Source organism: Papaver somniferum, chromosome 6 (assembly GCF_003573695.1).
Source record: "Papaver somniferum cultivar HN1 chromosome 6, ASM357369v1, whole genome shotgun sequence".
Taxonomy (NCBI): Eukaryota; Viridiplantae; Streptophyta; class Magnoliopsida; order Ranunculales; family Papaveraceae; genus Papaver; species Papaver somniferum.
In genome coordinates, this window is record NC_039363.1 from 59245605 (window position 1) to 59268164 (window position 22560).

General features: G+C 34.4%; 1 protein-coding gene across 1 annotated transcript; it reads right to left on the reverse strand.

Moving 5' to 3' along the window:
• Positions 1–17866: 17866 nt before the first annotated feature.
• LOC113287690 (bystin-like) lies at positions 17867–21814 on the reverse strand. The gene is made up of 10 exons (XM_026536511.1): positions 21413–21814; positions 21194–21320; positions 21036–21087; positions 20623–20950; positions 19999–20078; positions 19688–19735; positions 19326–19472; positions 18992–19064; positions 18821–18893; positions 17867–18403 (listed from the first exon to the last, which is right to left on the reverse strand). Exons 1-10 carry the CDS (start codon positions 21740–21742, stop codon positions 18333–18335), a joined length of 1329 nt encoding a protein of 442 aa, XP_026392296.1. The 5' UTR covers positions 21743–21814; the 3' UTR covers positions 17867–18332.
• Between the last annotated feature and the right edge of the window lie 746 nt (positions 21815–22560).

Here is a 22560-nt window from a genome sequence, read left to right on the forward strand (position 1 = left end):
GCGTTCCTTATGTCTCTGATCTCAGCAGGATACTATGCACTTGATTTCCTTAGCTGATATCACCTACAACTAAGAGTTGTTATGACCCAAAGTCGAAGACTTGATAAACAAATATGTCTCACACAGAAAAGTCTATAGGAACAGAAAAATCTGTCTCCCACAGAATACCTACAGGTTTTATTCCGACTTCTGATAAATCAAGGTGAACAGGATCCAATTGATATACCGGACTTATATTCCCAAAGAACAATCTAGAAATATCAATCACCTCACAATAATCTTAATCGACTAGCGAAACAAGATATTTTGGAATCACAAACGATGATATGAAGGTGTTTGTGACTACCTTTCTATCTTGCCTATTGGAGATATAAATATCAAGCCAATATTAAGATTGCACTCAATCACGATAAAAACAGAAAGATCAGATCACCCAACTACAGAGAAAATAGTTGGGTCTGGCTTCACAATCCCAATGAAGTCTTCAAGTCGTTAACCTACAGGGTTTCGTGAAAAAACTAAGGTTAAAGGAGAATTGTCTCTAGTTTATGCAACTATTATCACACAGGAGGTATGGGTATTAGGTTTCCCAGTTTTTAGAGTTCTCCTTTATATAGTCTCCAAATCAGGGTTTGCAATCCAAGTTACCTTGGTAACAAAGCATTCAATATTAACGGTTAGATGAAAAACTGATTAGATTCAAGCTAATATCTTTGAACCTTTAGATCGAACTTAGCTTTTTATACACAAATGAAATGTAACTTCATTTAGGTTTGAGTAACCATACCTAAACGTGTACACTTAGTTGTTTCAACAATAGTTAACCAATGGTTAGCCATATGAGCACTTTCATATCAACCTTATTCATCTTCACCATAACTAGTTCAAATGACTCAAATGAACTAGTTAGAGAGTTGTTTAATTGCTATATTCTCATAGAAGTATACAAGAACACAACTGAAGCAAAATCGGTTTGATTCACTCGAATCGATTCATGAACATTATAGCCACGGTTTGCAAAGATTGCATTCCTTATTATATAAATGTTTTAGTTCATGAACAAACCGATTTTAGAAAGTAACCTACCTAAGTATGCAAACGGGTACGCGTACTTAAGTAACCGGATTGAGTTTGTTTTTACTTTCAAAGTCTAGCAGAAATTCACGGACGTGAAATTTCTGCCAGTATGCGTACGGGTACGCATACTTACCTGGATTTCCAACAACCGCCAGTACGCGTACGAGTACACAAACTTTGGGGTCCCGGTTTTGGACTTTTACACAAATGTGAGAACACACTATGTTTATATCCAAAGATGGTTACATGTTCTAAACTCTCATTTCAATCATTGAAACTTTCTTAGAGGATGTTATATAGTTTTTATTCACAAACTATTTTTCATCAAAGCGATTTTCAAATTATTGAAATAATCAACATGACTTTCGTCACGAGTAAAGATGAAATTGGCCAAAGTGAAATCTTACCAACACATATTTTGAGAAATTGATAAGCGAGATGAACTCGGCTCGAAATAGCAAATTTATATAATCGAAGTCTATATAGCAATACGACTTTTATCTCAAGATAGGAGATATAATAGATAGAATTTTGAGTGATAGATAAGTTCAAGTCTCCACATACCTTTTTGTCGATGAAGTTCCACAAGTTCCTTGAGTAGTTCTTCATCTTCGCATGATGAACGCCGTGGAGTCTAGAGCTCAACTACACTTACCATCCTAGTCCGAGATTTAGCTATAAGTAGACTAGGAATCAAGACTTATAATTTTGGCAACTAAACTTAACAAAAAAGCTTGAGATATCAACGCTTGCGAGTTCGATCGAGAAGTGCTCTAACAATATCCCACTTTGTCAATTTTAGTGACGAAACTATCAATACATATGGAATACAAAATAAATAAACTTTGCAGCTTCTCTTCCACATGCATGATCTCTTTGGTTCTTCAAAATTACTCGAAATCTTGGTCACTTCCAAGTACTCCAATGATTCCAAAGATATTCAATGCAACATCATCGTTGTTGAAGATCCGTAGCCATAACAATTAGAAAACAACAACTCTCAATCATTGTTACACAGTGTCATAATATCATTACACAACATCAAAGTTCAATTGTATCACAACTTCGACAATAATATGGTGATATGTAGCACTCCCCCTTAGTCAATACTCCATCTCACATGGAAACTACTCCCCCTTACATAATGATCCGAAAATCATATGTATTTGTAGTGTGAACTACACATTAATTATCCCCCTTTTTGTCAATAAAATTGGAAAAGGTACGAAAACTAGTGGGATCCTAATGAAATTTCCATACAGACATTTCATGACCAAAAGAAAAGCACATATCAACTTTTTAGATGCAATCATATAGCTGAAACTAAATGCATTCATCAAGGAGTTTATAAAGATACAAGATAACCCCTATAATATTCCACAGCCGCACTCCCCAAAAATATTTGGAAATTAAGCACAAGTTCAATTAAGAACTCTCCCCCCATAAAATGTCATTCCCGAAAGAACAACAAGGCGACCTTACTTTCACAAGAAAAGAAGGAATTCTTTGGACATTAACAAATCACATAAGAATATGAATTTGTATGTTTGTATGTGACAAGCGATAGCAATCTCGGTAAACTCAAACATCTCAATTAAATTAACCACAAAAGAACCCATGATTAATTTAATCGGAAGTGATCACATAAGAAAACTTACGGAGCCGCACAGTATATACATAAAAATATGGATCAGGGAAGATCAATACTGCGGAATAAACGAAGATTCATTCTATTTTTCATCACTATTTGCACAATGACATATAATAGACTTAATCTCTGTAAACAAAAATTTATCCTACCTTCCATCAATATTTTCATAATGACATAATAGGCTTAACTTTTGTTTGTCAAAAGTTCATTCAATATTTTATTAATACTTGCATATCGACATATGAAAGACTTAACTTTTGACCACATATGGGATAATAACAGTTCACGGACGCAAACACACATATCCCATAACAAGTTGCAATATATAAAACCATAAAGATTAATACTGCAAACTCATCTTCCAAATAAACTTTAGAATTTAAATAAATAAATCTAAAAACATTGCAAGATGAAAATCGTTGGAAATAGCTATGTGTACTCACAATAATGGCTATTCCAAACCCTAGTTATCCTTCTTAAAACATAAGAATAAATTCTCATAAGAAGTTTCCTAGACAAAAAGAAATCAAAAACGAAAAACTGATAAAGTACGAAAAATTAATCATCATCTTCATCATCGGAGACCATAAGAGTGGCTTGAATCTTATCTGATTTCTAGAAACTTAGTAGCAATCACAAGCAATTGTTCTTGCACACACCTTACCTTGGCACTAGTATTACCAACACCCTTTGGAATTTGATGAAGAAGATTCATGGAGGAGGAATCATATGAGCCATCAAGGGTGTCACACCTTTGTATCTTACAAGCATTCTCCTTCATACGTTTGAAATTACATGGACGAACGAGCTTGGGAGTTCCAAGAGAGTTGTCGATTGGAGAAATAGAGTGTTCAAGGAAAATTTGTCCAATCAAGCAAGGAAAGCCTAACTTCTTGTTGGGTGAAGTCATCAAAACCATTTGAAAAATGATAAATCCACAAATATCGAGACTTGGGGTACCCAATTCAAGGAAATATACCAACTCCGCAAACTCACGACTCCAACAAGAATTTTCAATTGTGGAGGGAGAAAGATTAGAGATACCAAGCTTTCCGAACGACATCAAGGCAAGACTAAGATAATTAGTAGGGAACTTTCCTTTATTCCAATTAACACTCTTTCCACAAAGACCATCTGAGATGGTTTCATAAGATGGTCTTTTATCACTTGGTCTAGGAAGGCGAAAATTACCCAAAGGGATTTTGGTAATCTTTGAAACCAACTCTCTATTTACACGAATCCTTTGTCTATTAACCATGTTATTGAATTCCATGTCATCATGATTAACATCATAGATGTTAGAATAGAAGATTCTTGTAAGAGTGTCAAAACCTTCACCAAGACCATCGAAGATATTTCCAAGATTAAATTTTCCAAAACAAATTAAATCCTCTTTATGTCCACTAGTAAAATCCAATTTCTTTTCTAGAATAAGTCCATTAGAAGAAATCCTTTCAAAAACTCTACCACAAGAATCATTGACAAATCTAATCCTAAGAGAATTTTGGTCTATAGGAAAATTCATGCTGGAAGATGAAGAACCCAAGTTTTTTGAAATTCCTTTTGAAACCTTGAAATTCATCATGAGATCTATAAATTGGAAATAAAAGAGGAAGAAAACACTTACTTGGAATGAACCTTGAAAACTCTTTTTCTTATTTTTCTCCAAAGATGATTTAATGGAGGAAATACATGAACCCTAGAACGTTCACGGACGCGGAAAAGATGGGAGAAGGAAGTGGTTACGCGTACCGCTCCTTTATATATACCCACAGATGGGATTGGACCCGTTGCTGAACCGCGACCCACAAAGGAAATGTAGGATTTTCTTTGATGTTCAAACACCAAGGTTGTGCAACTCGTGAAAACACACATTCGTGTGAAAAGACGGTGCAGTAGAAAGCTTATTCAATCACCCTAAGAAGGACAGAATAAAACATTAACCCAAGTATATATACACAAATCAATCCATTTCTTACCCCATCTCAAGATATATACAAATGGGGTAGTGCCAAGCAAGTTACCAAGTGGCAAGATGTGCAGAGAGATCCGCATGCACCATTCCGGTAGATATTTGTGAGCAGTACCAGTGATATAATCATAGTAATGATGATAATCAGGGTTAACAGATCTTTCTATCTTCATTTTCATATGACCGGAAAGGAGATTTTTCCGATACCTTAAACCAGTATCAAAAACACAAGAACCCGTTTTATTGGACCTGCTTGTGTTGACTATATGTTTAGTTCGTACATCATGATTACATGATTTGACATGTACGGAACTTTTATCGGATCGATTCTTATTCTTAACCGAATTAAGCTTTTCTAAGAATCTAAAAACATTTTTAAATGCTCTAAATAGATCTTTGTCATTTGATCCATCACGATAATACTCCTCAAAAAGATTAAGAGTTAATCTAGTGAGGTTCCATATCTTTGAGCATAAAGAACGTTTTCTCAACCTTCCCTTCCTATTATTTTTTCCTTTAGATTGTATCACATCATCTAAGTTTTCCAAAGTCTTAGATGTAATGAGATTATCATGAGAAACCAAAGGTTTGGTCCACACTAATCTCTGAACAATCTTTAAGGAGTTCTGGTGTGCGTTACAGATGCCAAGAGCAAGTTTTAAAGAAATTTCCCATAAGGGAAAACTTTAAGGATCATTCAAACACAAACTTATTAGGTTTATAGTGTTTACCTGCTCTGATACCAATTGAAAAAGCGGGGGTCTAACAACCTCACCCAATCTTTTGCTTAGCAATCTGTATGGACTAACTCCAATATACTTTTAAGAGAATCAACTAGATAGTCAGACTCAATCTTAATAAAAATTATATCAAAGAGTTATATCTCAATTTCTCGATTCAATTCTGCAATCAAGCAAATAGGAATTTGCGAGCCTGAATGAATACAAGAGAAATAACTTGAACGGTATCAAAGACCAATGTTCAAGGATCAATCAATTTCAGTCAACAACCAAAGGTTGGATTTACCAATTGATCGATTCAACGTACAACCTGTGATATTTCAATTATATAACAAAATATAATACAAAACATAAATAACACAGACACCAGAAGTTTTGTTAACAAGGAAACTGCAAATGCAGAAAAACCCTGGGACCTAGTCCAGATTGAATATTACACTGTATTAAGCCGCTACATACACTAGCCTACTACAAACTAACTTCGGTCTGGACTGTAGTTAAACCCTAATAAATATCACACTGATTCAAGGTACAGTTGTGTTCCTTACATCTATGATCCCAGCAGGATACTACGCACGTGATTCGCTTAGCTGATCTCACCCACAACTAAGAGTTGCTATGACCAAAAGTCGAAGACTTGATAAACAAATTTGTCTCACACAGAAAACTCTATAGGAATAGATAAATCTATCTCCCACAGAAATACCTACGGATTTTGTTCCGTATTTTGATAAATCAAGGTGAACAGGAACCAATTGATATACTGGACTTATATTCCCGAAGAATATCCTAGAAATATCAATCGCCTCACAATAATCTTAATCGACTAGCGAAACAAGATATTGTGGAATCACAAACGATGAGACGAATGTGTTTGTGACTACTTTTCTATCTTTCCTATCGGAGATATAAATCTCAAGCCAATCTTATGATTCCACTCAATCACGATAGAAACAACAAGATCATATCACGCAACTACAGAGAAAATAGTTGGGTCTGGCTTCACAATCCCAATGAAGTCTTCAACTCGTTAACCTACAGGGTTTCGTGAAAAACCTAAGGTTAAAGGAGAATCGACTCTAGTTTATGCAACTAGTATCACACAGGAGGTGTGGGATTAGTTTTTCCAGTTTCTAAAGTTCTCCTTTATATAGTCTCCAAATCAGGGTTTGTAATCTAAGTTACCTCGGTAACAAAGCGTTCAATATTCGCCGTTAGATGAAAACCTGATTAGATTCAAGCTAATATCTTTGAAACGTTACATCGAACTTAGCGTGTTATACACAAATGAAATGTAACTTCATTTAGGTTTGAGTAACCGTACCTAAACGCGTACACTTAGTTGGTTCAACAATAGTTAACCAATGGTTAGCCATATGAGCACTTTCATATCAACCTTATTCATCTTCACCGTAACTAGTTCAAATGACTCAAATTAACTAATTATAAAGTTGTTCAATTGCTTAGATATCATACAAGTATACAAGACACAATCGAAGCAAAATCGGTTTTGATTCAAAATCGAATCGATTCATGAACATTATAGCCACGGTTTGCAAAGATTGCATTCCTTATTATATAAATGTTTTAGTTCATGAACAAACCGATTTTAGAAAGTAACCTACCTAAGTATGCAAACGGGTACGCGTACTTAAGTAACCGGATTGAGTTTGTTTTTACTTTCAAAATCCAGCAGAAATTCACGGACGTGAACTTTCTGCCAGTATGTGTACGGGTACGCATACTTACCCGGATTTCCAACAACCGCCAGTACGCGTACGGGTACGCATACTTTGGGTTCATGGTTTTGGACTTTTACACAAATGTGAGAACACACTATATTTATATCCAAAGATGGTTACATGTTCTAAACTCTCATTTCAATCATTGAGATTTTCTTAGAGGATGTTATATAGTTGTTATTCACAAACTATTTTTCATCAAAACGATTTTCAAGTTATTGAAATAATCAACATGACTTTGGTCACGAGTAAAGATGAACTTGGACAAAGCGAAAGCTTACCAACACATATTTCGAGAAATAGATAAGCGAGATAAACTCGACTCGAAATAGCAAATGTGTATCATCGAAGTCTATATAGCAATACGACTTTTATCTCAAGATAGGAGATAGAATAGATAGACTTTTGAGTGATAGATAAGTTCAAGTCTCCACATACCTTTTTGTCAATGAAGTTCCACAAGTTCCTTGAGTAGTTCTTCGTCTTCGCATAATAAACGCCGTGGAATAGTCTCATCTACACTTACTATCCTAGTCCGAGACTTAGATATAAGTAGACTAAAAATCAAGACTTATAGTTTTGGCAACTAAACTTGACAAACAAGCTTGAGATAGCAACGCTTGCAAGTTCGACCGAGCAATGCTCTAACAAAAACCCTGACGAATAACTCTTTCACCGGTGAATAACCCTTGAGGACCACCAATTATGTTAATTGAGAATGAAACTGTAGTAATATGTTCCATAATTAAAGCATGAGATTTCCCTAACACACCCATCGCATGCAACATATCTTCTTTCCAATTTACCCAACCGTATGCCTTATCCATGCCTAGTTTCAGAGTAAAAAATTCATTAATACAGTTATTTGTATAATATAGGACATCTTTTGCAATGACTATATTATCTAAGATTTGACGACCAGGTACAAAGACATTTGACACCAAGAGACGATATTGTTTAAGAATGATTTTAATCTATTAAAAGTAATTTTGCTACTACTTTGTAAAGGCATTCCAAAGTGCAATATGCCTATAATCACTAGGTGTTGTTGGACTCTTCATTTTTGGGATTAAAGAGATATGGGTACGGTTAAGACGATTTGGAAAACGAGCATACTGAGAGATAGACGTTATTAATTTCATAACATCATTGCATACAGCTGAAGAATAATTTTTATAAAAGGTTAGAAAGTATCCATCCGGACCAGGAGATGTATATGATCCCATCCGGACAATAACATCCTATACTTCCTTAGTTGTAGGTTCTCTAAAGATACTTTCATTCTCCTCATATGAAATTAAAGCAGTATTTGTAAAATTGATGGCCGAGAGATGCTCAATGAGAGGTTGCTGAAATAACTTTTAAGGTGTTTTAATAAATCCCTCACAATTTGATAATCTAAGCAGAGTTTTGTTTTTGAGTATGGCTTATAATATTCGTTCTTCTACATTGTTGTACAAACAAGTAAAAGTGTATAGTATATATGTCACCGGATTTAGCACTATTATGTTTCATACGTTGTCCCAATATGTTGCTTTCATGAACGAGTAGTCATTAAGTTGGTTGTTGATTAACTTTTCTTGTTGAATAGTTGCAGTAAGAGGTCTCTATGATTGCACTCTCAGAAGTTGATTTTTAAGCTTTGTAATTTTGTATATCTCACACATCCAATTCTTGTATGGCTCCAATAAAGAAGAAAAAAAATCTAACTTGAGTAGTTTGGCTTGGATGTTCTCATCTGAATTTTGAGGCTAACAATCCCTGACTTTATCTTGGAATTTTGGATGTGAAATCCAAAAGGCTTCAAATTTATAATTGCGTGAGACTCTACCAATGTTTCTAGAAGTGTTCAACAAGGTAGGAGCGTTGTCACTTGCAAGTCTGGGAAGATAAAGAACTCCAGCATTTTAATTACAAATACACCATTCGAGGTTTTTAAGACTTTTTCCAGACGATGTCTAATCAATCTTTTAAAATTCCGTCTATTACTTCAAGCATACACCGACGCACTATAACCTAGACTGACCAGATGGTTCTGTTAATAAATAAATTCAAGTACGAAATATTTGTTTCTAGAACTGGCAGATCACCAAAATTTTCTTGTCCTGAAAAAGTTGCATTGAAATCCCGGATGAAGCATTTACTGTCATGCACACGCTAAACTTTTTGTGAAACATTAAGCCAAAATTTATTTTATCTGTATTTCTTGGAGGACCTTAAATACAAAAAACATGCCAATCTTTTCTTGGTCCATTATGTACGATGGCATGAATGAGATTTGAAGAAGAAGATACTATTCCAAATGTTAATAGAATCATTCCAACGTAATCAAAGACCGTCACTTCTATCCACATACGACACAACATGATAATTTGCATAATCAAATTGATTTTTTTTTTAGATGAAGACTCTTTAGCTAAATTTCTTTCTAAATGAAAAACAATCGAATGATCTGTACCTCTGAGGAATGAGTGCAAGCTCTAATTATTGGGATATTCCCTAGACCCCAACAATTCGAAGAGAAGATCAACATTTATCATATTTAAGATGTTAATTGATTTATTTATTTTTATTTTCTTTTCACATCCCTTTATTCATTTTATGTTCTCCTTGGTTCCTATAACAAGTGAAAATTATTTTCACTAGCAATATCGGGAAGTATTACTCGTCCTTGTTTTCCTAAACCTAGGAAAGTAGGTTTTTTTTAAAAAACAAAATGAGGAAGAAGACTAGAGTATGTTTGATGATAACAACTTTTGAAGAACTACCTATGCTCATGAAACAGAGATCATTAATCACTAATCACACGAAAAATCGCTAATATTAAACAGAGATCACTAATTACATGAAAGATGTTACCGAAAGAGAGGAATTCATATTCGACCTATCCTTTGTATATTGTGTAATGTGGAAGCCGAAGATGTAATTTTTTTTTATTTGTTCGATAATTTGGAAGAATCGCGGTTATTTGATTGAATGGTATTCTAACAGTGGTTAGTGCTCAATATGTGATTGAGCAGCTTGGAAATTTGTTTGCTAGCTCGGTTAATAAGGTTCCTATGTTATCTTTAATATTTGGGAGGGAAATATCAAATGGGGTAGCTGATGTTTATTATGTAACTCTGGAATTGTTTCGAATGTTCAGTCCCTCGTCACTTTTTGCAAATATTTTTTCTAGAAAACATATGTATCTTTTACTTTCGATTTCATTTTATTTATTGTTAATAGTTCACAGTGAATTTTTTTTTTTTAAGTTAAAATGCATTCCAACCAACTAACTTAGGGAGTTAGTAACCCTTACATCATTAATAGTAGAGCCATCTAATGTTGGGTAAAGGGACTCAACCCTAACATTAGATTTATCTATTTCTAAGGCTTGCAAAATACAAGACGGAGGTACATTCCTCCAGTTAACAAGAGTACGAAATTGTTTAGCCTCTTTAGCCAGAATAGCGGAAACATTGTTTGCCAATCTAGGAACATAAAAAAAAACAAAAAGTTTTGATAGAGATTAAATTCTCTTTGTACTTCATCCATAATCTTCTGATTTTTCCAAGTGGTTTTAGATGGTTTCCCATTCAAGTAATCAAAGAGGTTCTTACAGTCACCTTCAACACTGAAATCTGTTATTCCTTCCTCCACTGCCCAAGCTGCTGCTTGTAAGAGCCCTAGGTTTTTCCTTTAAACTAATAGGGGTATCTTTAGTCAGATAATTGTCTTTGTACCAGATGCTCAAATGTCTTTGTATTTCTAATGCTAGTTGAGTATGAGTTTGCTGCTTCTTTTCAAATGACCTGTTACATCTTTCTTTCCATATGAACCAGACTTTTGTCAAAATAATTTCTAGAGGAACAATTGGGTTTGTCATTTCCTTACCAATCTTTGCAAATATCTAAGAATTATTTGGGTCTATCATAGTTTACATCTACTGGGGAAGGCTCAGATTCCCAAACAGTTTTGGCATAAGGACAGTGAAATAAGAGGTGCTCTATAGATTCATGTTTTACACAACCAAAAGTATAGTTAGGAGAAACATCCTTCATGAGTCCAGATAATTTAAGGTTAGTAGAAACTTCATTTTGCAGGCATTTCCAAATAAATATTTTAATTATTTGAGAGGTATTTAAGTTCCATAAACCTTTCCACAAAGAGTCAGTTTTCCTAAATTATAATGATTCACAGTTCTTTCATTTAGCTTGTTATACATGGATTTAACCGTGAATTTTCCCGAGTTAGTAAGAAGCCATCTAAGGGTATCTGATTTAGCATTTAAGCTATTATCTAAGGTAATTCTAATGTTGCAAATCTCACTAGCAATATGTCTAGGAAACAAATCATGAATTAAAGAAAAATTCCACTTTTTTGAGATAGAGTCAATTAGATCCTTCACAATGGTTAGAAAGGAGTTAACAGGAGTTTTGAAGTTGTTGAGCTTCTCTTCCAATTGGGGAATCCAATTATCATCCCAAATATTGATCTTGTTGCCATCTCCAACTTCCCAAATAGAGTTTTGTTCTACCAACTTGACACCCTTACTTATATATTTCCAAATCCAAGAGCTATTAGTTGGAACTTTGGCTTTAAATTAAAGGCCGAGGACTTCCTGAAGTACCTAGGTTTGAGCTGAGACACCCATAGAGCTTCAGGCTCATTTAGGAGTCTCCAAGCTAGTTTAGTGATCATAGCAAGATTGAATTTGTGGGCATTTTTGAAACCTAGACCCCCCTTACTAAGTGGTTTACAGAGACAAGAATATGATCTAGGGTAGTAACCTCTGTAGTTTGTTTCTTTACCCCACCAGAAATCTCTTTGAAGAGCATCCATTTTCTTAGTTATTTTTTTTTAGGAAGAATAAAACAACTCATTTGATAGCTAGCCATACTTGCTAAAGAAGATTTATTTAGGACCATTTTGCTAGCTTGGGTTAAGATTTTTCCTATCCATCCTTGAACTTTATGTTCTATTTTCTCTATTATTCCTTCAAAGAGTTTAATTTTGGCCTTACCTATGAAAAGAGGAGTTCCTAGATAAGAGTCTTTTAGGTCAATCTTCTTGATTTTAAGCAATTTTCTAATCATCCTTTGATGTTTAGGTTGAATTTTTTTACTAAAGAATATTCCTGATTTCTGAAAGTTAATTACTTGCCCTGATGCTTTACTAAATATGTCAATAAGATGTAAGATATTATGACATTCCTTAAGATCTGCCCTAATAAAAAAGAAGACAATCATCGGCAAAGAAAAGGTGTGAAATTGGACTATTTTTGGGGGTTATCTTGATACCATTTATTAATTTCTCTTCTTCACTAGATAAGAGTAATATAGAAAAAATCTCCATACAGATGATGAATAGGTAAGGGGACAAAGGGTCCCCTTGTCTAAGACCTCTAGTTGGTTTAAAGAAATTCCCTGGGCTACCATTAAGTAAGGCTGCTATTGAAGAGGTAGAAATACATTGATGGATTAAGTTACAAAATTTGTTGTCAAAGCCAAAAGCCTTCATGGCAGAAAGTAAAAATTCTCAGTTTACTCTATCAAAATCCTTGGACATGTCTATCTTTATTCCTAAACCAGCATGTTTCACTTTCTTCTTCTTGAAAGAATGAATAAGTTCTTGAGCTATTACTATATTGTCAGAAATCTACCTTTTAGAAAGAAAGGCAGCCTGGAAAGGAGAAATAAAGGAATTTAGGAAGGGTTTCATCCTGTTGGCTAGAAGTGTTACAAAGCCATATTGGTCTAAATTACTAGGATCTTTAGGGTGCCTACTTTTGGGAATAAGAAAGAGAAAGGTTTTGTTAAATTCTGGGTGAAGTTCTCCAGTTTTGAAATACAATTGAATTGCAGTTGTAACTTGATCCCCTACTGTTTCCCAATTCAATTTAAAGAAGCTAGCAGGGAAACCATCTAGTCCTGAAGACTTATTAGGTTTTAGATTCTTAATAACTGTCCAAATTTCCTCAAATGAAAGGATAGAACTTAGAATGTCATTCTCTTCTACGGATATACTAGGTTGTATGTGTTGAAATAGGGAAGTATTATGAGAGTAAGGTTCAGAAGGAGCTGAGAAAATATCAAGAAGAAATCAGAGAGAGTTTTCTGAATTTCGGTTCTCTTAAAAGTAACTTCATTATTATTCATTTTTAAACATTCTATGTTATTCCATTTCCTTCTTTTTAAGGATTTTGTATGGAAAAATTTTGTGTTTTTTTCCCTAATTGGACCAAGTTGTCTCTAGACTGTTGTTTTGCTATTGCTTCTTGGGTATCATAAAGTTTTTCTAGTTGAGTAAGTTTTTCCTTTATCTTTTCCTCTTTCTTATAAACATAGCTAGAATTATTCAAATTATCTATTTGGGATAGGATTCGTTTTATTTCTTTAGAAGGTAAACCAAAAACATTTTTTTTCCAGAAATCTAAGTTGGTTTTAAGAGCTTGAAGATTTAGTATCAGAGAATTTGTTGGATTTTCCCTAATAACATAGATTCAAGTATCTTTTATAGTTTGGACACAAGAACTTTTCTTTTGCCAGGTATCATAAAATTTAAAGGTATATTCAAGTTTGATAAAACTAGTATCTAAACTTAAGGCTATGGGGCTATGATCAGAGCCTACTGCCACTAAATGAGATAACTCTGCTTCTGGGAATTGAATATTCCACTTAGAATTTGCTACTGCTATATCTAATCTTTCTTGGATATTAGCCACATCATCCCTATGATTATTCCAAGTAAATTCGTAACGTTTAAAACCTATATCAAATATACCTGCACTATTTAAGATATTATGATAGTAATCACAATCTGATTTCTTAAAAGGCAGACCACCTAATTTTTCCTCTTGACTGAAAATCATATTCATGTCTCCTAAAAGGACCCAAGGAATGGACTGCTTGTCCACTTGTTCTGAGATTTCCGTAATAAAATCTCAAGCAATGTTTCTATTAGAGGGGTAGGGACTGCCATAAAAACAAGTTAGCAGCTATTTCTTAGATTCAGAGTTTGTTTGAACTTATATGTTAATCATGTTAATATTCGAATGAACAATTTCGAAAGAGAAACCATCCACCCATGCTAAAGCTAGGCCTCCTTATAATCCTATTGGGTCCACTATGTGAATGTTGGGCTAGTCTCTTAGTAAAGATTTAACCAAATGTTTTTGGGATTTTGTTTCAGACAGAAATAAAATCTCAGGTTTATCCACAGAAATAAGTTGATTTAGGTGGTTTTGTGTAAAAGGATTACCACAATCTTGCACATTCCAAGCAACAATTTTCATTATAAAGCACTAAATAAATTATCACACTGTAAACTAAATTCAGCTAGAGGCAACAAAAAAACCACGAAAAACAGGATATCGAAATCTAAAAAGATTATTTTTAAAACTGAGAGACTAGGGAATCGTTTATCATCAGAATATGGATACACTTAAGTGACAAGATCAGAAGCTAAACTAAGGCAGAGATATTTAGAAAATCATGCGTATAATGGAAAGCTTGAATTGTAATGTTAAGTCCATATGAGTATCCTAACTTAAAGGTTAAGGTTTCAACCCGCTAGAATTCATATACTCTACCTAGATTTGATGTAAAGTCGAAGTATGAAATCAATGTAATAGGAAGGGAAGACTAATGAGAGACTAATTCAGCTTAAAGGAAATTTGAATGAGAGAAAATTAGGGCAAAAGATAGGGAAAAACCTGTAATTCTTCATGTCGCTTTGGAGATGGAGTAAGTAAGAACTAGACTGGGAAGTATGATTCAGTTTCGTTTCGTTGCTCCTTTAGATACTGATCAATTTGCATTTCTGATTGATTAAGAGTCGAGTTTCCAGTGGATGATGATGATGATAATGCAAAATTAGTAAATAAAATATGAAAAGAATTTCCGAGTCAAATAGGGGAATCAAAGATTGAAAACCAGGGTTAAGATAAATCGAAAAAGGTATTGAAATTATTAGTCAGAGAAGATGAAGAACTAACAGATAAAGGGATTCAAAAGATTCGCTTGAAAATTCATAAGAAGAAGGAGATAAACGTCTTCTAAGAAAAGGGGAGGAACCAAGAAAGCATATCCTATAGCAGACCAGTATCCGGAAAACGATTTAACTCAGGTAGATTAGAGCGATTTAAGACTTGTGCAGATCGGCCATGACTTTGAAAAAGTCATAATATGGAAAGCACTCTTTGGGACCAAGAATGCCACGGAGCTGAAAGAATAAAGGGTATTCTCTAGACACAAGATGCAATAAAGGGTAGAAGAAAAAAATGGCTAAGTGTTTGAAAAAGCTATAAGTCCACCCATGAATGGAAAAAAAAACAGGCTTAAATCAGTTAGAAAGACAGGGAACCCAATGAACATCAGTAATGCCTAGGACCAAGAGCATAAATTTAGTTGTAAACTAAAAGAAATATTTAAGATACTAGGATTCTATGATAACAGACAAATTTTCTGGATAAAAAGGGATAATATTATGATTTGGGGGAAGACAAGAAATTGAAATTTGAAAGGAACAACAGCAGGAGGATGGGTCAAAGAATAAGAGATTTCCATTGGATATCTAGTGAAATGAGTCAATAGAAAGAACTCAAGAAGAATAAACAGCGAACAAATGTCTATAGACAGAGAGAGGATCAAGAGAAAAGGTAACGAAAGAGGAATTAAACAAGATATAAGATATTAAAAAATTAAAACAATGCATTCTCGGAGAGCTATTCAAAGAACATAAAGGGAGAAAGAAGAGAGATTTAGAAAATTAGAGCAGACAAGAAAGATAGAATGAAAACCAGGTATTAAAAGGATGACTAGCCTTAACCAATCCTATTTTGTTTGTATCCTAGCGACAGAAAAACCAGAGAAATATAAGGATTTAATTTAGATTAATTTTTTTGGTATAGTTGGTTCAAATCGAGAAGATATGCAAATTTAAATGTCAAAGGTTTTTATATTTGATAAGGATTTAGAAAGGTAAATCCAGAAAAGAAAAGGGGGTATGAGATTTGTGAGAATCCATCTGGAAAGAAAAGAGAGAATTGAGCTTCGACAATCAAAACTAGCTATAACGCCCATCATTTCCGATAACTCCACCTCTGTGGCTCAAATGAAAAGATTTATCAAGAAAAAATCAGAAGAGAGGGACTGAAACCTTAATCATTTAAAAATAAAAGGAGAGATTCGGAAGGAAGAAGAAGGATTTTTCCATTTGAAAGAAACAAATAGGAAATTTTGAACTATACCCAGTAACAAACACCTTGCCTGCAAAGAAGGATCTAAATCTATATGGATACTCTCTAATCTTTAGCTAACAAGAAAAAATAACTGGTACTGGCAATGACCTCAAGATGAATGGATGAAAGAAAGTAAAGGAATCAGAATCATGTGTGCAAACAGTAAGAGAAATATGATGAAGTATGCTGAAAAAAGAAAAAAAATGCAAACCGGCAACAGAACTATCAAATTAATTTATCAGATTTGCTCCAAGATCAGTGTGAATAGCTTGTATATGAATCAATCTCCCCTCCATTCCACTCTCCCTCCAAGCTAAGGAAGAATCACAAAAGAAGATTACTCGCTGTTCATTTTTGGAACAGAAAATTCAAAGGAGGGGAGGAAAGCAAGGAGAGAGAAAAGAGTCGTTGTGTTAGAATCAGATTAGATTAGTTCACTGTGAATTGACTTAAGAGGATCAAGAAACAAATATGTTGGTCTTAAAAAATAATTTTAATGAAAAACATAGACAAAAAATATATACTTATATTCTAAATCCTCTCTCAAGATGCTAATATATCTTGAATTTAATATCTAATGGCTAAAAAATGCATCCTTACTTACGTAATCCGTCTCGGCCGGACTTAAAAAGCTAATTTAACATTTTATATATAATTTTTTTTTTTTTTTGATGCAAATAACTTTTTATATATTTTCGGAACATCCGACGAACTGATATCTCTTGATTATTGGTGGACCAAACCGATTTAAACCGGCGCAAAAATGGACCAAACTATTATTTTCCCTATACAAATCCCCATTTCCTTCTTAAATATCACCACTAGGAATAGAGTTGTCATCCATAGCTCGGAAATATTGGTACGCAACTGCGATTGGTTGGTAGGGTGTCTGTGTGTTTACTTTCATAAGGTGTCTAGTGGTGCAAGCAAACAAGTTAAATTCGAAAATCTTGTGAAGACCATACAGACTTCTTCTGCCACTTTGTAATTATTAAAATTCTGAAACTGATTCGGGAAACTGATTTTTGGATTCTTGAAAGAGACGCATACAACAACGTACGGAGAGAAGATATGGATGTTTGGTTTGTTGTCACTCACTGCATTCACGAAATGGCCACATCTTTTTTCCATAAGAAAAAGGCAAATTTTGGTAAAATAAAGTACAAATTCTATTTTGCTAAGATCTCGACTTGCATTGAAGATTCAGAAAATACTCGCTATCTTAAACATATATACTAGATGCATTTGGTTCTCACTGGCTGTTTATGGATCAGAGGAACACCTAACAACCAGCAACCAAGGACACTAACAGAACGGACACATCATTACATTTAACCTGGATTTGAAAAGATACTGGTACGGGTGTCTGATACCCATATGCTTCCGAGAGATTCCGATACAACATTTACGAATATTTTTTTTTGAGGAAAAAGAGAGGAAGAAACTTACAAAGAGAGGAAAGAAAAATTAAATCCCCAGTTTATCAGAGATTATATATATACACAGTAATCTCATGTTCTACAGCATACAAGATTACTTAAATGAGAAAACTGTCTAAAGCAAGTGATCCATCTTACAATAACTCGAGACCTCTGGCACAGATTTACCCGAGGGCTCAGTCAGTATATGTATTGCCTTACCCCACACATTGTTTCAAAAATTAGAAATAAATAACATTTCTATCAAAAATAAATAAAGAACACACTTCGCTCAATGATAAATAAAGATTGAGTTATACCTTAATAACAGAAAATCATAAGATTGGTCTTCGGACTCAACTAAAAACCTCATATAACTACGAAAGATACTTCAAATATCGAAGTATTCCACATTATGCCTTGTATTATCAAGTGACCGGATACAGAAATTTTATCAAGCACATCTGGACTGGTACTTCCCTATGCAGATTTACTGATCGCCAGGGTACTCATTCCTCTTCCATTGGAACTTCCGGATAGTTAAACCGATCTTCTTCAATCGGCTTTACAACAGAAGATGGTACAAGGATGTCAAGGAAACAATAGATGATTATGCATATGATAAGTAATTAATATTATACTCAAGCAGATGTGAATGTGCAACAAAAAAGATGATTGTGTAAGTCAGATGCCACAGATGGGGCAAATGCAGGAGAGATTAAATGGTTGCCAAATATCAGCTTATGAGTTTCCATAAGAACCGGAACACAGGGTAAGCTGCAGTGAGGGAATTGAGCATTCATCAGTGCCACTTACTTCTAAACTCTACATTTAAAGCACCTAATTCAAGTCCTTCTAAACCCTACATTTAAAGCACCTAATTGAAGTCCAAAATTAGAGCCAAATGGAAAAAATCTTAAATCTTATACTAGAAATCCCAAATAAGGATGCAATTATGTTAAAAAATTCATTATTTTGTATTTGTCAAAAAGGATATAGATAGACATGGGATCTTCCTTTTCACCACGGTTTCGACTGTTCTTTAGCTCCCTCCTGATTTCTTCTGTAACCTAATTAAATGGGGAAAAAGATAACAGCATTAAGTTACCTTCACAAGAATTTGATAGCAAAAGTCAGTGTACCAGCTGGAAGGGATTAATGTTCTTACCATGTAGTGTTTCTGGTGCCGAACTAGACGCTCAAAGTTCTCTTTATCCTCTTTCGTTAGTTCATTCTTGTACCTGTTTGGAGTTGATTTCATTCAGAACAGATAAATACATGCGAGAATAAACTAAATCCAGAAAACTAACTGATATGAAAGACTTGCGAAGATATTCACTATGCATGCATTCGCTGAAGGAGGAGAGTATCATTAAATAAGTACTAAATATCCCTAGAAATCGTGATGCTTTTCCAATACCCTCTCATCTTTCTCTCTTTCTGCGAGAAATACCTCCCCACTCGCAATTTGTGTTTCATAAGTAATAGAAAAATATACAGACCTCTGGACAAATGATAGAAGAGACTGGTGCCATATTACAGGCATAACCCTTGAATCTTCAAGAAATCTCATAAAGTGAGCAACAACGGCATCGAGAACACGGTAAGGCAGGGCGTACTTCTTATCGAGAATAAGCTTTATGAAGTAACTGCAGCAGTCATAGACAATGATTTAAAATATAGTTTTAAATAGGTGGAAGCAGATGATATATTTTTCTAGATCACAATACATACTAGTAAATAGGATACGAATCCTAACTATTAGCTGTGAAAAATGTAGAGAGCAAATAGCAATTGAGCTTCATTTAATATGGTTTTTATAAACACAACAGCTGTTTACTACTGGAAAGATATAGATCAATACCTTGTGGTCCCACAGTACTCCATTCCCGCGAGCTTCATGAGTGCCACACTATACAACAAACAGAATGTTATGTAAGCCAACCACAATATGCTGTGAAATTTGAGCTTCTAGCAGGTACATGGACTGAATATAATATTCTAACACAAGCTAGCGATTCTAAGACTTCTAAACCTTTCAAAAGTAGATGACACTTGAAAACCATTTTAAGACTTCTAAAGCTTCAAAATGGAATGGTCTTTCAAATGAGATCACCAAAAGGAGTTTGACTGTAAAAATCCAATATTTCACACCCTACAAAGAGAGAACAATACCTAGAATGAAGCGGGGGAATAGAGACTTTCTGAATAATGCTTCCAACAATGACAGCCTCCCTAAGATTGCAAGTCCCTGACTGTATCAGAACCTTTTAGTTTAAAATAAATGCACCTATTTCATCAAAAATAAAATAATAGAATGAACAGGCTCAGTAACTTGGGTTAGAGAAGCAAGAAGAGAAAGACCATAATTTCCTAACTGGCTCCAAAGTCAAAAAATGGCAGCTTAGAATAGTATAGGCCCAAGAATACTCTAACGTAGTAGTATCTAACTCACAACAGGTGACTTCACTACTAGAATGTTTCGTATTGTCTAGTATGGCACCACACTACATCTACCACCATTTTTGTTCAGGAAGTAACACGAAATGTTTTAAACATGTATGCTAAAAGTATATCAAGTGACTAGTATATTTGGTGAAATGGAATACTGTACTATTGGTTAAAATGGTAAAAATGAACAACAGAACACAGGAAATCTCACTTTTCCGTTCTTTGATACAAAGCTTGAAACTAGGGAAATAATCTATGAACAAAGATCACAAGGTAGCTAATTACATCATTGGAGGCATATCATAACTGTCGGTAGATATTCCTTTTAAAGCATTTACGGTTTCATACCTCACAAAGTGGAAACAATATCCCCTTGTTGAAGGCTGCTGGCTTATAGAGAGCCTTTTTTAAAGCTTGAAAAAGAGCAAAATGGAGTCTCTTATTCTTTCTGATGTCTTCTCTAATTCGAGGGAGCAATACAAAGGTGTAGAATCTCTGTGCCTTTTTCGGGGTCAAATTGGAGGCAAATATTCTTGTAGCCTGGTAAACTGCATTAGGGGACCACTTCTCTGGTTCAGTCAAGTAAAGCACATCCTCCCAATGTTGCATTGCAGGAATGTGTTTGAATGCTTTTGGAATTTTCCCCGTAGTGTATCTACTAAAGAGTTTTCCAACTCTGCATTACAAATTTCATAGAATCAAATGACAAATCCAACTAACAATGGAGAATCTGAACCATGAAAAATAAATTGCTCTAGTACCCTTTATATAAGTCTATGATAGAGTTGTCCAATTTAGGAAGCGGCCTCGGTTCTGTACCAGAAATTCAATCAAAACAATTAGCAATTGGCCAGGAAAACAAATTCAATTCGAAGGCTAATAATCATACTCATTAAATAAGAAATGAAAAATTCATTACCTGAAGAGACTTTCTCATCGCTCTTTTTAATTTTGTTTATAATAAGGTCGGACAACGTGAGCGGATTACCAGGTTTCTTTAACATAAAATGCTCTAATATTTCCATTTCTTCTTCATCCACTTCTTCCTATACATATACTCAAACATAAAATTTCAAAAACTCTAACAGAAAACAAAATTAAAAATTCATATGAAAAGAGTAAACAAACTCAAACTCACTTCCAAACCACCATTATATTGGCTTTGAGTCTCAGATAGTCCATCTAATAGGTCATCATCATCATCATCACTATCATCTGAAACGGCATCAACTTCATCTGAAATAGAAGAGAAAGGATCTTCTTTTTTCGCTTCATCGTCTAATTCCTTCTGTTGAATTAACGCTTCTTTCAAGATTTTCGAACTCATGTCTGTTGAGATTTGTTTCTCATGTTGTTGATGTTGCTTAGGAGCACGAGAACGTTTTTTGGATACGGAAGAATAAGGTTCATCTGCAAGAAAAGGTTGTTCATGCTTTTGCTGTGCTCTGTCTCTCTTCTTCCCCGCCATTGTTGAAAGCTTCGAAAGTATACACCAGGAAAGGAGGACTGCTTGTTCGAGAGAGGTTTTGCTTCGACTAAGAAAAACCCTAAATAAGCTGAGACGAAATTTTTTTTAGGGTATTTTGTAATTATCAGCTGCCCTACTTAGTTGCTGGGTGGGAATAACCATCGACGGTGCCCTTATCAAAACAGTTTGGACCTTAGTAGCCGGCCAGAAGCGGGAACGAGGTCGGGAGCAGGATCGAGAACGGGAACGAAAGAATCGTAAGATTTTCAAAAAGTGAAATTCTAGGAGAGAGTCGGGAGCATGAATTAGGTTTACTTATGCTACTAGTTTTCCAAACTTATAAATAAAAAAAAAAGACAACAACATATAACATTCAGAAAAATTTAATGAAGTACCTATTTTTTTTTAGTTTCCTACAATCTATCTCTCATTGGTGCTTGTCTATCCTGTGAACCCATCATGTGAACCCTGGGATCGGAAGTGGCATAATGTATAGACGTGTAGGGGAACTGAGAATACGGAATACTCATTAGTCTAGATAAATAGTGACACTAACTTCTTAACAAGACTAACTAGATAAGTAATACAAACGTTATATAGTTATATTAAAGCTAACCTAAAATATAAAATATATAGGAGCTAGATATATGATATATGAGAATATACAGTTAGTATATTTAGCCAGGCATAACTAGATATGCTTCAATAAGATGTTTATTACAGCCGAAAATTGTGAGTTTTTAAATAAAACGTTCCTCCCATGTTAGGAGTGCTTTTCTTTTTCGTCAGGAATGCGTTCCCCTCACGATTTTCACTGA